The sequence below is a fragment of the Lissotriton helveticus genome, chromosome 2_1 (assembly GCF_964261635.1).
Source record: "Lissotriton helveticus chromosome 2_1, aLisHel1.1, whole genome shotgun sequence".
Lineage (NCBI taxonomy): Eukaryota > Metazoa > Chordata > Amphibia > Caudata > Salamandridae > Lissotriton > Lissotriton helveticus.
The window spans coordinates 154,295,796-154,311,313 of NC_136059.1; the positions used below are offsets into that span (position 1 = coordinate 154,295,796).

The 15,518-nt window shown below is 42.4% G+C and overlaps 1 protein-coding gene across 1 annotated transcript in view; it reads right to left on the reverse strand.

Moving 5' to 3' along the window:
* The window catches only part of LOC144819261 (complement factor H-like), a 174,453-nt gene extending 160,814 nt beyond the window's left edge, over positions 1 to 13,639 (reverse strand). Inside the window, exon 1 of the mRNA XM_078677230.1 lies at positions 13,466 to 13,639. Within this exon, the coding sequence (XP_078533356.1) occupies positions 13,466 to 13,598 (133 nt within the window). The 5' untranslated portion in view covers positions 13,599 to 13,639. The remainder of the gene's footprint in view (positions 1 to 13,465) is intronic.
* Between the last annotated feature and the right edge of the window lie 1,879 nt (positions 13,640 to 15,518).

A 15,518-nucleotide genomic window follows, 5' to 3' on the forward strand; every position in this document is an offset into this window, starting at 1 on the left:
TTTTTGATTGGTTAGGGCTAGAGTTCCCATTGGCTGAAGGAGTCACCTGACTACGAGGGTTATTTAAGGTCAGGGTTCAGCCCGGACATCATGGGTGAAAGGCAAGGAGGACAAGTGCAGCTGACTGTTTGTGTCTGTTCTAGACTGGTCGGGCCCAGGGCCAGAGGTGCTACCCATTTTCACATTCCCCAGCCTCAACCCTACCCCCACCCACATCCACAACCAGATTATGATACTCACAGCAGACTCACTCTACTCATGTACTGCAAACTAACTCTACAAAGATTTCAATAACTCAGAACCTACTACAAACCCCCCAAACCACACCGTTATACCCTTCTTCCCCAACAATCACACATTTGCACCTTCATTCAAACACATATGAATGAAGATTTTTATGCAGCGCACAGCTACTCAACTAGAGTGTCCCAGCACAAAATAAACTTCCCCATCAACCCAACTGACACCCCTCACAGCAGGAAACCAGGTTGCTTCTTGAAGATGGCAAAATCAATGACAGAATAACAAGGTTTTAAGCAGTTTCTTAAAAATGGCTTGCTCGGACACAGTTCTAAGAGACAAAAGAAGAAAGTTCCAGGCCTGTGCTCACAGGAACCTGAAGGAACTGCCACCTGACCTTGCATGGTGTATTCTGGGAACAGAAGCCAGGCTCAGAGAGGATGATCTCAAGTTCTTGGGGGCACGTATTGGGTTACTCTACTTCTGAGGTAGTCCACACCACTCCCATGAAGGGCCTTGAAGAATAGCACCAGAGCTTTAAACCTGATCCTCTTTTTTACTGGTAACCAGTGTAGGGCCTTGATGTGCGGGGATATGTGGGTCCTGGGCTTACGCATAAGAACTGCTCTGGCCTCTGCATTTTAGGCCACCTGCAAACGACTGAGCTGGCAGGCCCAAGTACAAGATATTCACATAGTCCAGTCTGGAAGTGACCAGTGACTGGACCACTGTCATCCTACAATGAAGTGGTAAAAGTGGAAGAAATTTCCTTAGCATACGCAAGAGTCCAAAGCAAGTGCCTAATACCGAATGGTCCATCATGATGCCCAGATTTGTTACCGACTTTTTTGCAGAGAAAGGTGGTGACATACCACTAACCAACCCACTCATCACAAACAGAACCCAAATTCAAACCATACCTAACTATATCCCATTCATACACACACTCACTGCTCTACTTTTTCTAAACAGACCCCTTTTGTCACCAACAAACCCATACTCAGCCATCTATCTGTCCATCAACCAACACCGTCCTCTTCTTTTTACCACAAAACCCATCCACATATACACTCCACTACACCACACATTATATCTCTTTTAGCAATCAATCTAACACAAACACTCTTAACTGTTGCTAACCCCCTCTCACACACCACATACACTCTTTTCAAAATCACATCACCACCCATTTTACCTTGCAGCGTCCGCTCACCAACAGTACTTTACATACAAATCCTTCCCAGCAAACAAATACATCATCACCTCCTCAAAAACAAAACATAACACACACACCAGCACAACAAAATCTCTCACACATAACACCTGCTTATACTTTCCGTCACAAACTACAAACCTACATACACTCCCTCCTTACATAGTACACAAATAATAAACACCATAAACAAACTCCAATGCCAAGCTTTCTCTCTTCCCCCACTCTAAAGAAATATACAGCAACACAACAACTCTCTTTTAACCACCTCTCATTTTTCAAATTCAGAACCTTACTCCATGACGTACATGCTGCACCACCACCACAAACTCATACACCTTCCACCTAAACAGGCGCAAACAAGATAAGCAGCATGCCACTCTTCACAACTTTGCATCTCCATGTCTACTATACAACCAGGCCACTCTACTAAAACAACACAGCTCATTAAATCTCACTCAACCACCATCTCTACCACCTACACACGCAGACCCATCAAAATACCTACTTAGCCTGCTGGATGAGGAACATGATATAGAAAAGCTACATACTGCTATCCTCATACAGCTAATACCACAACTATGGACACACCTGCTACAAACCCACAAAATACTGCTCAATCTTTTACAAAACAAAGTCACCCCATTACCGAAGCACATTCTCTAAACTGCCTGCTAATTAATGCGCTATCGCTCCAAAAAAAAGCATCACATCTACGGCCTTCTCACTGACACACAAACTGACATACTCTTCATAACTGTTTCATGGTTGGGAGATGATATGGCTCCAGTCTTGCATGGAGCCATTCCTCTAAGCTTTCAAATTATCACACAAAATCATATAGGCAAAAGAGGAGGTGGCCTAATTGTTGTGTTCAAGCAAACATTAAATATTGCTAAAGCTGATGACGTCTCCATACAAGGTTGTGAGGCCCTATTCACCAGATGCAACCCTACAGCATCTTCCTCCTATGGCTTTCTGCCACGTTACAGACCAACACCTAGCAATGCAACATTCCCAGACACACTTCTAGATACTGTTTCAAACCTGATAACACAACACTGCAACCTATTCATTCTGGTTGACCTAAACATTTGGTTTGGGAAACCCAATATGCCCCATTTGAAAACAATAATCACTGAACCTACATAAAACCGTTCACAAAGCCACACACATTGCTGGACACATTCTAGATGTCATTTTTGCTAATACAGAACTAGTTACCTTTCAAACAATGACTCCAGTCACATGGTCAGACCACCATTTGCTAGATTTCGAACATAAAACAAAACAAAGCAACACATGTATCCTCCTATCAACCATGATATAAACTCAATTTTGAACACTTAGAAACACAGCTAACATCCAGTGCAGATCTAGACGCAATGAATTCCATTCAGAATCTATATGAGTGGTTACAGTAAACTTTTGATATCCTAATTACCCTAAGAATGACACAACGGAACAAAAGAAAACAGGCACCTTGGGTAATGCAAAGCTGCAACATACCTGGGTCAGAGCAAATACCAATCAAGACAAACTTCACCTACAGAAACTTAGCAGATTATCAAAAAGCTATCAAAAAGCTACAAAAAGATGCCATTCAGACATAATTCATAATGCTAAATGTGCAAATAAAGAGTTCTATAAAATTCTCACAGAATTTCGGAAACCAAATTGCCTAGAAGGAGCTCATTCCATTAAACAAGATTTCAGGGACAAACTGACAAATCATTAGACAACCAAAGCAGACTCTTTGGACTCCTATTTAAAACAAAGAAAAACCACCAGCACTGACCCTTTTTCAAAACAGCACCCCAAGAATACGCTAACCTAGCTTCTCCATTCCTTCCAACAAATTTCACACAATTAATTTATGGACCTAGTCAAAGCAAGCAGGCCTGCTGGGAGTCCTTCTGTTCCATGTCCACCACAAATCTTCAGGAAAATTCTTCTAACTACCTCTACTTCCACACCAGTAAGAAGAATCTTCACCAATTCCTTAACTACCGAAATATTTCTAGAAGAACTAAAAAAGGCTTACATATGTGCATTACAAAAGAAAACAAACCTGGACCCACGTAACCCTGACAACTACAGTCCCATTACAAACAGACCTTTCTTAGACAAATTGAAAGAAAGAGCAGCATTTGCCCAGATGTTACAATTAGTTGAAGATAATTCTATACTTTTTAGATGTCAGAACAAGATTCCATCCAGGAAAACGCACAGAATCTGCCCTTGTTACCATCTGGGATGACCTTAAGAACACAGTTGACCAGAACGGAGTTGCAGCACTATGGAAGAGGAGAGAGGACTCGGTGGAGGCAGTGCAGCATTGTCTAGCCGAGGTGTTTCATTGGCTGGCAGGCGCACAGTTGAAGTGCAATGAAGAAAAATCAGAGGTTCTCCTGTACAGCGCATTCCCTGTGGATTTCAGGGACAGAATATGGCCTTCAGATTTCCCTCGGCCGATGGCGAGCAAGGGCTCCGCCAAAAACCTTGGGGTATGGTTTGATGAAGACTTGAATTTTTCATCCCAGATAGAAAAGCTGACAGGGACATGTTTTGGGTCCCTGAAAATCTTGAAGAAATTTCTTCCTCTTCTGCCAGTCAGCTCTAAGGAGACCATGGTTCGGGCACTGATCTTATCCCGCCTGGACTATGCCTACGTTCTCCTGGTGGGTAGCCCTGCTTATCTGACTAGGAAACTGCAAGTGGTCCAAAATGCGGCCGCTAGATTGCTACTGGGACTGACTTCTAAACAGAGTGTCTGTATCCATTTACACACCCTGCATTGGCTACCTGTGTAGTCTCACTTCAAATTTAAAATGCTATCTATTGTTCATCGCGCGCTGTATGGGCTAGGTCCTAGTTATTTTCAGAAGAGATGTACCTTCTATAAACCACCCCGGCTTTTGCGCTCCTTGGATCAGTTGGTAATGCAGAACCCCCGGTTCAATCGCCAGAGGCTAGGCGGTAACTCTTTCGCCCGCAAAGCTGGCTTGGCCTGGAATCGGTTACCACTGGCTCTGAGGAGTGTCTCTGACCTACTGCTTTTTAAAAAAAAACTAAAAACGTTGCTCTTTTAATACTGATTCGGAGTGTGGATTAATTGGACTTTCAGGGGTTAGCGCCGGGACACTTTAAGTAGCTGTGCGCTGTACAAATGAAATATAACATAACATGTCTCTTGGACCTCTCAGCTGCATTTGACATGGTTGAGACCATGCCACTCTCGTACAAAGACTATACGAAGCTGCCATTGAGGGGACTGCTCTAAACTGGATCACATCCTACCTTCACAACAGAACTAATGTCATCCATAGCCCCCCTTGTCTTTCAACCCGTACTTCACAAAACAGGAGTCCCTCATGGCTCTATCATGCCACCCAGGCTTTTCAAAATTTAAAAGAAGTCATTACTGGTACTAATTAATCAATTTCAGCTCACATGCTATAACAATGCAGATGAAACACAAATACTTCTTAAACTGGAAAGCCCCAAAGACAACTGAAACTCACCAATTTTCAGTTGTCTCAGAGCCATGTATCAATGGATGAATTGGAGCCATGTCAAATTGAAAGCTTCCAAAAAAGGAAAAACTCATGTGGCGATTAGAACAATTATGACTCACACGCAGCCTGGCCGGATGATCAAAGGAAGTAAGAAACCTCAGAATTACAATGGACTCCAAGCTATAAATGAATGCCCAAGTGGACAAACTAGCAGGATCAAGCTTTGTTACTATAAAATTTCTGCAACGCAACTTCCCCCACCTGGGAGTTCCACACAAGGACCAGACTACTATCGCTACTATCGCTATTGCTCTGTCTAAACTTGATTATGCCAATAGCATCTGACATGGATCACCTTTAACAACTAAGAATAGACTACAACATATTCAGAACTCTGCTGCCAGACTACTCTTACATATAAATCAACAATGAAGAAGTTAAATCTGCTTAATCTCTATATTATGAAGAGAGAATTACGCTGGAATCTAACTCCCCTGCAAACTTTTTCTCATTGAAAAATCTCTACTTAAACCGCCCGCCCCACCTGCTGCGTCTGATGATGCCTCATCTTGCTGCAACTGACTGACAGAGTTTCTCTTAATAAAATACAAGATATTTATATCTCCTTCCCTCAGGTGGTGGGCCAGCAAAATTTACCTACAATGGATAGTGGGTTTCAAACTTTTAAACATTCTTTGGAGGAAATCCCTCCTTTGAACCTGACATCACTGTGAGGTATTTTAGACAGATTAAAATCTGGCTCTTCCACAGACTCAGTTTCCCCCGACATTCTAAATCAAGTCTTTGTCACGATGTCCCCAGGTATTCTGAAATTGATTAAGGCCTCATTTCTGGCAGGAGTTGTCCTCCCCCTTGGAAATGCGCTATGGTAAAAGCACTGTTAAAAAAACAATCTTTACCCAGTGCTGCTCGGGAATTACCGTCCTATTCTATTATTGCCAGGGATCAGTAAGATTGCTGAGAAGCATGTCAATTCAGCTCTCTCAGTATTTTCGGAGAGCCATAACTGCGTCCACCCATCACAGACTGTCAGTCAGTCAGTCAAAAAATAACTTTATTTGGTTTTTCATAACCATAAAGCATATAAAAACACAATCTATTACATGAAAAGCGAAGCGTATTTTCACTCTGTTAAAATATTTACAATTTCTGTAAGAAAGTCCTTTTCTGGCCCCAAGCATTTAATCTTTTCCAGCTTTCGTGAGTACATTTTCTACTAATATCATGAATTTTACCCCCGACATATTAAAATATTTGATGGGGCGCCCATCCAACTTGTTACCGCGTGTCTACAAGTGCGAACATTTAAATCAATTAAGACTGTTTTCAACAAGTTCCTTCTTTCTACTTTTACTGATTCACAGACGCACAGTAGGTGGCTTAAAGTTTCTATATGGTACCCACATAAACGACATGTCTTTGTTTGCTGTTTATTTTTCCAGGTGGGAACCAAGACCTTCGAGCAGTGATCGCCAAATCACAGACTGGATTCAGACCATAACAAGGTACAGAGACCACCCTTTTGGCAGTGGTAGAAGAATCTAGGAACATTTTAGATGTCGAAGGCTGTGCTGCTGTTATTCTCCAAGATCTCATGGCAGCTTTTGACACTGTTAACCACCAGCTGCTGATTCAGAGACTCAGGGATGTAGGAGTGACCAGGGGGGCTTTAAAGTGGCTGCAATCTTTTCTGTAGGGTAGGGCTTTTCAAGTTTTTGAAGATGATTCTATCTCAGAACATATGCCTCTTAGATGAGGTATCCCACAGGGGTCTTCTTTGAGCCCCACTTTATTTAATGTTTATATGAGCCCTCTGACAGAGATAGTGGAGCCATTCGGAGTCCAGATTGTTACCTACGCCGACGATACACAGCTAGTTGTCTCTCTCAATCATCTTGACAACGCATTGCCTGGTTTAGCCTTGTGCTTGGAGAAGGTAGAAATCTGGATGGAATGCTCATATTTGAAACTGAATGGGGCTAGGAAGGAGCTGATGCTCATTGGCAAGTCTCCTAGTTTTAATGTAGGATCACTGTGGCCTGCCCAAGGACCAGATTAAGAGCTTGGGCATTTGGCTTCACAACAATCTTGACTTTAAGGAGCAGGCATGGAAGGTGACAGCTAGTTGCTATGGAATCCTTTGAATGCTCCGAAAAGTCCTTCCTCTCCTAACTTTCCCTGCCAGAAGACTAATGGTCCAGAAATTGATTCTCTCCCGGCAGGACTAAGCTAATGCCCTCTATTTAGGAGCTCCACCCCTTACCATTACAAAATGACAGATTGTCCAAAACTGTGCACCACGTATGCTTTTGAGGATTCCTAACCGCCAATCGGTAAAGCCTGCCCTTGCCACTCTCCACTGGCTTCCCATACAAGAGAGAATCAAGTTTAAGGCCCTGTGTATTGCACACAAGACATTAGCAGGTAAGGAATCGCCCATTAATCGTTCCATCATTCTGCCTTATTGTTCAAACAGGGCCCTGCGTTCGGACAGTAAACACTGGCTGCAGTCCCTAAAATAGGAAAGTCAGAAGTGGAGGCCATCTTTTTTCTTATAATGCCTCCAGATTATGGAACTCCCATCCCCTTAAGGTCTGTCTTGAGGCTAACCACCTGACCATTCGGAAACAAATTAAAACCTTACAGTTTCCCTAATGCCGCTTAGAGTTCTTGAATGTACTGCTATCAGCTGTGGGATGCCTTCGGGTAGCTACGCACTTAAGAAATGCGTATTCATTCATTAATTCTTTCATAAAGCCACAAGCCCACATCTCCCCTACCTTGAAGCACTACATTGGTTACCGGTTGCCAGAAGATCCACATTCAAGCTGCTTTGTATCACCCACAAAGCGATACCTGGAACAGAACCGCTCTTCATCAAGAATATAATCGCAAAATACATTCAACAAAGGAATCTCCGCTCTTAATTGGCACCTCACCTCAAAATCCCATCATACAAGAAAAAAACATAGGTGGCACATCCTTTTCTCTTTCCAAGCAGCCAAACTATGGAACTTTTTAGCTCAAACATAAGATCCACAGATAGCTACCTTATCTTCAGGAGGCTATTTAAGAGTTGGCTCTTCCCCACATAACCACTATACTCAAACGTAAATATACTGCATATCCCTCTTTATATAAGTGCCTATTTGGAATATAGATGTGTACCTACATATGTGTATTGCTTTTTATAGACATGTATGATAATTATGTTTTAAGGATATAGATATTCGTTACTTCTGCTTAACAAATGTTCATATTATTTATAGTTGCATTATTTTATGTTTAACATGTATATAGGTGACTGCATCAATAAGTAAATCTTTTATCATAACTATTTATGTACAATTTCTTCACTATTGAATTACAAAACAAAATCACTTAATTTACAGCAACACTTGAAAGTCTGAGTTTATTAAATATAACTTTAATCTACATATATTATTTTCCTTATACGTATATACCTTCCATATACTTATGTATCTTTATATTTATTACTGTGCTTCTAATTCAGCATATCCAATGCACTACCCTATATCTCTCGCACTATATCCACTACCTCCACTTTGACTCATCTTAAACCTCATTCTACTACTCTTTCCAATGCACTACTCTATTTCTCACCCTATACCTCTCTCAATATATCCTCTACCTCACTCTCTGACTCATCTCAAACCTCAGTCTACTACTCTTTCCAGTGCACTACTCCATTTCTCTCCCTACACCTGTCTCAATATATCCTCTACCTCCACTATCTCACTCATCCCAAACCCCATACAACTACTATGATTCACAAAACAACCCTTTCTAGGCTTTTGCCTTCACTAACCCTCCTCGCTTCATCTCATAACTCTACTCTTCAGATCTCCCAAATAAGCTTTTCTAAACCCTTCCCTCTGACTCTTCCCCCATCTCCCCTTTATTCATCCCAAACCCCTTCCTACTGCTATGAACTCCGAAAGAAAAAGACTTTCTAGACCCTTCCCTCTTCTATCCCTCCACTATTCCTTCTCAATCCAAATAACAGACTAATATGTCCACCTCTCAACTTCATTTAATATTTCCTCTATACTAATTACCCACTAATCCTGTTTGGGTTCCATTCTAGGGTGCTACCCACCGAAAAGCACTTCAACACCTCATCAGGGGTAGCAAGCGCTATATAAATGCAAACTCTTCCCTCTTCTATCCCTCCACTTTCCTTTTTCAATCGAAATAACAGACTAACATGTCCACCGCTCAAAATTAATGTCATATTTCCCAACACTAATTCACCACTAATCCTTTTTGGGTTCTGCAGTAGCACGCTACTTGCCGAAAAATGCTTCAAGACCTCATCAGGGGTAGCAAGCGCTAAATAAATGCTATCCCTCCACTATCCTTTTCAATTCAAATAACAGACAAACATGTCCACCGCTCAGATCAAGTTCATATTTCCCTATACTTATTCACCACTAATCCATTTTAAAGTTTGGAGTAGCATGCTACTCACCCAAAAAAGTGCTGCAACGCCTTGCCAGGGTTAGTTAGTGCTATATAATTGCAATTACAATTACAAATTGTTAACAAGGGGCTGCTGGTCAGTTCTTCCTTAGCACTGTCATTTGGTTGATAGTGTGGGTGAGGGGTGGGACTTCAGTTTCTGATGTTCAAAGGGAGGTATTTTCAAGGTCAAAACCTCACTTTTGTCTGTCCTTGATCACAGAAAAATGCTAACAGCCAAGTCCACTTAATTGTGCCCTTGATGTGAGTGCTCCAGTTTGAAGAAAACAGCAGAACTTCCTGCTGTGAGATGCATTACTTTCCAAAAAGGCTGTGCGGAGAGTAATTTGAAAAGGACATTTGAAGGGAACCACCACAAACTGGTTCTAGAGTTTGAGAAAGTATATCCACATCTCCTATCTAGAAAACCACTTCCAAGTTCTTCATGACCAAGAAATGGGCTCTGTAGAGTGCTCAAAGGGTTGCTGTGTGATCATGGCTGGTGTGTACCTCATCGGAAGCCTCACAAAGGAGATTGAATGTCTGATAGCTTGTGTCTGCCTAGTGCCTAGAAGCAAGTCTGTCTACTGACAGAAGGAAGGGGTCTGCCTGGTGCTCCAGGAGGAAAGACTGTTCAGTAGAAGAAGCTCAGCTAGTCCCTGGTTGAGGAAAACCCAGATAAAGCTGTCTCCCTGGGAGAGAAAAGCCAGGAGCAACCCATGCTACAGTGAGTCTCTCCCCGCTGTTCTCGCGCAGTGCTCACAGGGAAATAGGTACCCCGAACATTTCAGTTAGAAATCACACATAGAAAGAGGAATAAGGCTCCCAGGATTGATCATCAACATAAAGCCCTTATTCAGATTTGCGTGAACCCATAAAAGCACAATATAAAGCATGCTACTGGAAGAAATTCGAGTAGCATTGGTGCAAGCTAACAGAAGATTTCCAATCGGGATAAAACACATACATAATCTTTCAAATATAAAATGATCATAAAGGGCCAGATGTAGGAAGACCTTTACCGGTCGGTAACGGCCGATTTCGGCCGTTACCGACCGGTATTTGGGTTTTGAAATGTAGGGGACAATTTATTTACAGAATCGGTATATTTACCGATTCGGTAAATTTACAGAGTCGGTAAAATACCGAATCGGTAAATATACTGATTCTGTAAATCAATATGTAGGTGGCACTGGAATCAGTGCCACAGGCCCTTACCGAATCGTTATTTACCATGGAATACTATTCCATGGTAAATAACGAATTCCAGTGTACATGCACATCTGTGCATGTACACCTGTGCCATGTGGCACACAGACATGCCCTAAGGGCATGTCTGTGTGTCACATGGCACACGGCACACAAGCCCGAAACAGGGGTGCAACAGGGTGTCAAAGTGACACCCTGTCCCCCTTGTAAATTCAGAATTTTTACCGATTCGGTAATTACCGAAACGGTATCTGCCATTGAATCCTATGGGCTTCAAGGCCCATAGGAATCAATGACAAATACCGATTCTGTAATTACAGAATCGGTAAATACCGATTCCTACCGATTCGGTAAAAATTACCGAATATTTACCTACATCTCATTTACCGATTCATGAATACCGAATCGGTAAAATTCGGTATTTATGAATCGGTAAATGAGATTTACCTACATCTAGGCCATAATCTTAAAAACATCTGTGGGACATCAACTAAATTGCATCCTTTTCTCATCAGATAAGGGAAATAAAAGACTATAAAAGTTATTTTTAAAATCCAGACACGTCTTCCTATCAATGTTTACATTATTCAATGCTGGGCCTGGCCATACAGTTTTAATAGGACCCATTCATATCTCTTTCTTATTACCAATGATTCCTGATAAAGTTCGGAACTGTCTAATCAACATCCATATTTACAAGGCCCTGAGGATAGGTCAAACCCTCCTGGTGAGTTTTAAGGTCTGATTTCTGCATTACAGGTTTTAAAAAATCACGCCTAGGAACATCATATAGGGGTGAAAACAAAATAAAATGACACATACTTTGTGTGGTTATTTGGTCACACTGACATTGCAGTAAATCTCATGACCAAGTACATTGTTGAGGGAAAGCTACCAAAAAATTAATCTTACAAAGTCTAACAAATGATAAGTAACAGCGATATGTTGGGTTTGATACCCAGAATAACTATGGTTCTATCTCATTGGTTGACAAAAGTGGAACATATCCTATGATTGCAGACATAGAATGTACTTTTAGGAATCTTTCTTTTGACCAATAATTTAGAAAGCTATGTTGTACCGCATCCTTGGTTTGCGCTGTCATAAGGACCCGATAGTCAAACAGCTCCTTCATACCTATCCCTTCGAAATATTACCTCAGACAAGACAACCAAGGGATCTGAGCCACCCCTGATAAGGCTAAGGATTCTGGAATACAAGAACAAACCAAAGATGCCTCGTGGTTTACCCATACCCTTTTCCATCACAATAGTGGGGCCAGGCATAAAAGATCCACCAGATACGGGAGGCCTAGTTCTTCATGACCTCTCAAACTGGGTGTACCGTGGGGATGGTGCCCGTTACTGCACAAAAACAATCCTGCATGCAAGTAAGTAGAATTGCCATTGTGACTCACGCAAAAATGAGCCATGTATGAATTGTGCTTGACAAATTGTAATTCTACAATCATGTACCCTTTTTCTCCCTTTTGTCTTTCCACAGAGACCATATTAGGTCATTTTTCATGACAATTTTTCATTATAATGCCTTACTAAGGGCCAACTCAAGCCCAGAGGCTAAACCTAGCAGCTGATTTTTGCTGTTAAGTTTTAGGACCATAGGCATTTAACATTTAGTTTATAATTGAGTATTTTTGTAGGGATCAGCAGAGGTCCTGATGAGTAGGCAGGAGGGGTCTGCCTATGAAACATGTCATGTCGACAAAGTAGACTACACTTGTAATTCTACTTACTAACCCCTTTTTAATGTTCCCAGCTTGCGAAGCCATTAAAATTAATTTTTTCGACTAGCCAGGGAATTTTTACTTTTTTTACATCACCATTCACGTAAACAGGTCCCTACACTCCCTAACACATACCACTATCCTCATCACATCACATAGCCTATTGTCAAAAAATAGAAGTGCTCCCGCGTCACTCGTAGGTTGAAGCACGCCCCGCCCCGTAGAGGGACGGGAAGACCCCAATGATGGGAGAATGACACTATGGGATTCATAGTGTGTGAGGGGTATTTTAAAAAACACACAGTGCCCTCATTCTGCCACCCGCAGAGAGGCCTAATTTTCACGTTTTCACAAGTTTAGAGAATATCATATAAAATTATTCACCACTCACATTGATAGAATCCCATTGTTTACAAGTCTAGTTCAGGAGGGTGATTCTATCATCTCCTCTACACTTCCCCAATTGATTTTTTGAGACAAGCCTTAATAAACGTACTCCTAACATGATGCTGGGTGTTAATGTTCCTTTCCTCTCATTACGGGGCAAGCGATTAACTGCATTTACCTCACTCAGAGCTACAAACTTGATAAGCAGAGGGTAATATTATTTCATTATACCCCACTTTTTAAATACCTAGACTAGGGGTGTGTTTGCGATAGCGTCATCAGTAGTTAGTATCAAGTTATGTTCTGGCCTTGAGACCTGCAGTTTATGGGATGCGGGGGTGGGGGGTGTATGTAGGCGGAGTAATTTGTAAATCCACTAATGTTAACACTAACTCCCATTCTCAATGGAGTGCACCCGGTTTGCCGTGCGCCACTAGCAGCCGCTTACAGATGGGGGTACCTGTTCATACAAGGTACATTACACGTAACCCCCTTGACTAACAGGGTTACAATAAGTTGCATAATCACACAAGACATGCTGTATTAGTTCTATTATTGTTTGCACCGGAGTTATTTGCACACTTGTAAACCACTGGCTCCCACGGGTTCGATTAGCTAGCTGGCTCCGTTTGATACGGGTCCTATTCTTACCTGCTAAGGCTCTGATAGTGCGTCCTGGGCCCCCGCTGTCGGCAGGGCCGGGCCCCTGGAGGTGGTGACCCGCAGTGAGGGAGGGCAGGAGAAGCAGCAGCAGCATCGGAGGAGTGAGCGCCGCGGCCATCATTCACCCACACTCTCCATCCCTCAGTGGCCTCCGCTCTCTGCACCAGATCACCGGAAACGGACAACTCCGCTGAGCTCGTGCGGTGCGGTTATTACATAAGAGCCCTGCGCTTCCTCAATGCTCCTGCAGCGAGCACGGGGGCTACCATACACCTTGCCGTGATCCGAGCGGAGATGTAATATATAAAGACATCTTGAGCCACATCGGACAATTTATGACATGGAATTAGGCAAAAAAACACACTATAAAAATATTCATCCCTGCTACGCCACGAGGCAAACATTCCTCCTTTTCATTGGAGGAAAGATCCGAGTACAAACTGTATAAGAAGTGATGCAATCTGTAACAATATTTGCACAAGACATTCACAGGGACGTAGGGAAACATGTCCAGAAACTGCTTCTGTTTGGAGGGCCAGTCAGCCAGTCAATAATACTTTTATTTGATTTCGTTAAACATCATAAAAGAGTGGATAAAACACTTAGTACAAATTGGTTAAAAAATGAGGGTTAAAAAGGTACAAAAGATTGAGACGCAATGCTGTCATGTACTAATTCACCATCAATAGTTAATACACAGAGTATACATTTGTAATCAGTGCAATTTTGAGCGATGCAAGGCGGTACAGTGAGCAAGAGATCGGGAAATGATATCAGTAAATGAGAAAGGTCCAAGCAGTCTTGACAAAACCACTCCAGTTCATTCATTTATGTTGTCTAATTCTTTGGCTGCCATTTTCCAGAACTTGATGGCTTTACAAGATGGTTCAATTGACAGGCCTCCAAGGCATTGTATGACTGCGGCTCTGCATGACCTTAGTTGGTTTTTCTCAAAAGCTCACAAAGGACAATTTTCCGAATTTCTAAAAGTGTGGGGCAGAAGCATAGGATTTGCAAAAGACTCTCTTCTCCTTGTCCGCACAACCAGCATTCTTTTGTTAGCCATACGTGCCTCCATTTTGGGTTTAAATCCTTCGCCCATCAGTGCAGCTTTACAATTCCATCCATGTCCCACTGCCCGACATGCTCTGTCCTCCCTCCTGGCAGGGTTTGTGGGGCCCCTCATCCCGAGGGTGCCTCAAACTACAGATCCGGTGCACCCCAGGGTCGCCCTTGGGGTCCATGACATTAGAAAGACTCTCTTTGTGCCCCTCTTGCCCTCTTTGCACTGCTGGGGGCAGTAGTGCAGTGTATTGGGGTGCAGTTGATGCTTACTGGCGCCCCTTCAAACTTCACTCCAGGGCTTGTACAAATGGGTACCTATGTGCACTTTTATATTGAATGGAAATGTTTACAAACATTGGGGGAGTTTACATAGGAGAATCTATAAGCACAAACCTCCGTACATATAGATTTTCACCTACACCTTGCGATTTTTCCCATCATTATTAGGAGAACGTGTCTCCATTCCCTTAAATGAGGGGGAGAAGAGACTTGTGCTAATAAATTTACCACTGTAATGATACAAGTAATGATACAAGTAATTAATTTACAAGTGTAACTTCGCACGCAGACTTTGCGGAATTTGGGAACTCTATCTTCCGCTTGGAACACGGAGTTCCCAGTTAATTTTGCCTACCACCTCTTAGCGCAGATGTTTTTCTGTTGGCGTGAGCGAGACTTGTTTTGCAATGCGCTAGCGAGAGCAACAAGACTTGCCGGCTGCTAGCGAGAGCGCGCAAGACTGGATGGCCACTATCGTGGCTTCCGGTGTTTTTTCATGACGTTGACAAGCGCGTGCAACCGTGGCTTCACCTTGAGAAGATTCTCTACTCTAGGAGCAGCTAAATCTACTCGAAAATGCATTTTTGAGTTACTGTTCTGGTCCAACGGACCGTTCAAAATGTTTTTTAGTGTGAGAAGCCTTTTTTTTATTTTACTTTTTTTCAGCAAGACTGAGGTACCCCAGACACTCCAACTT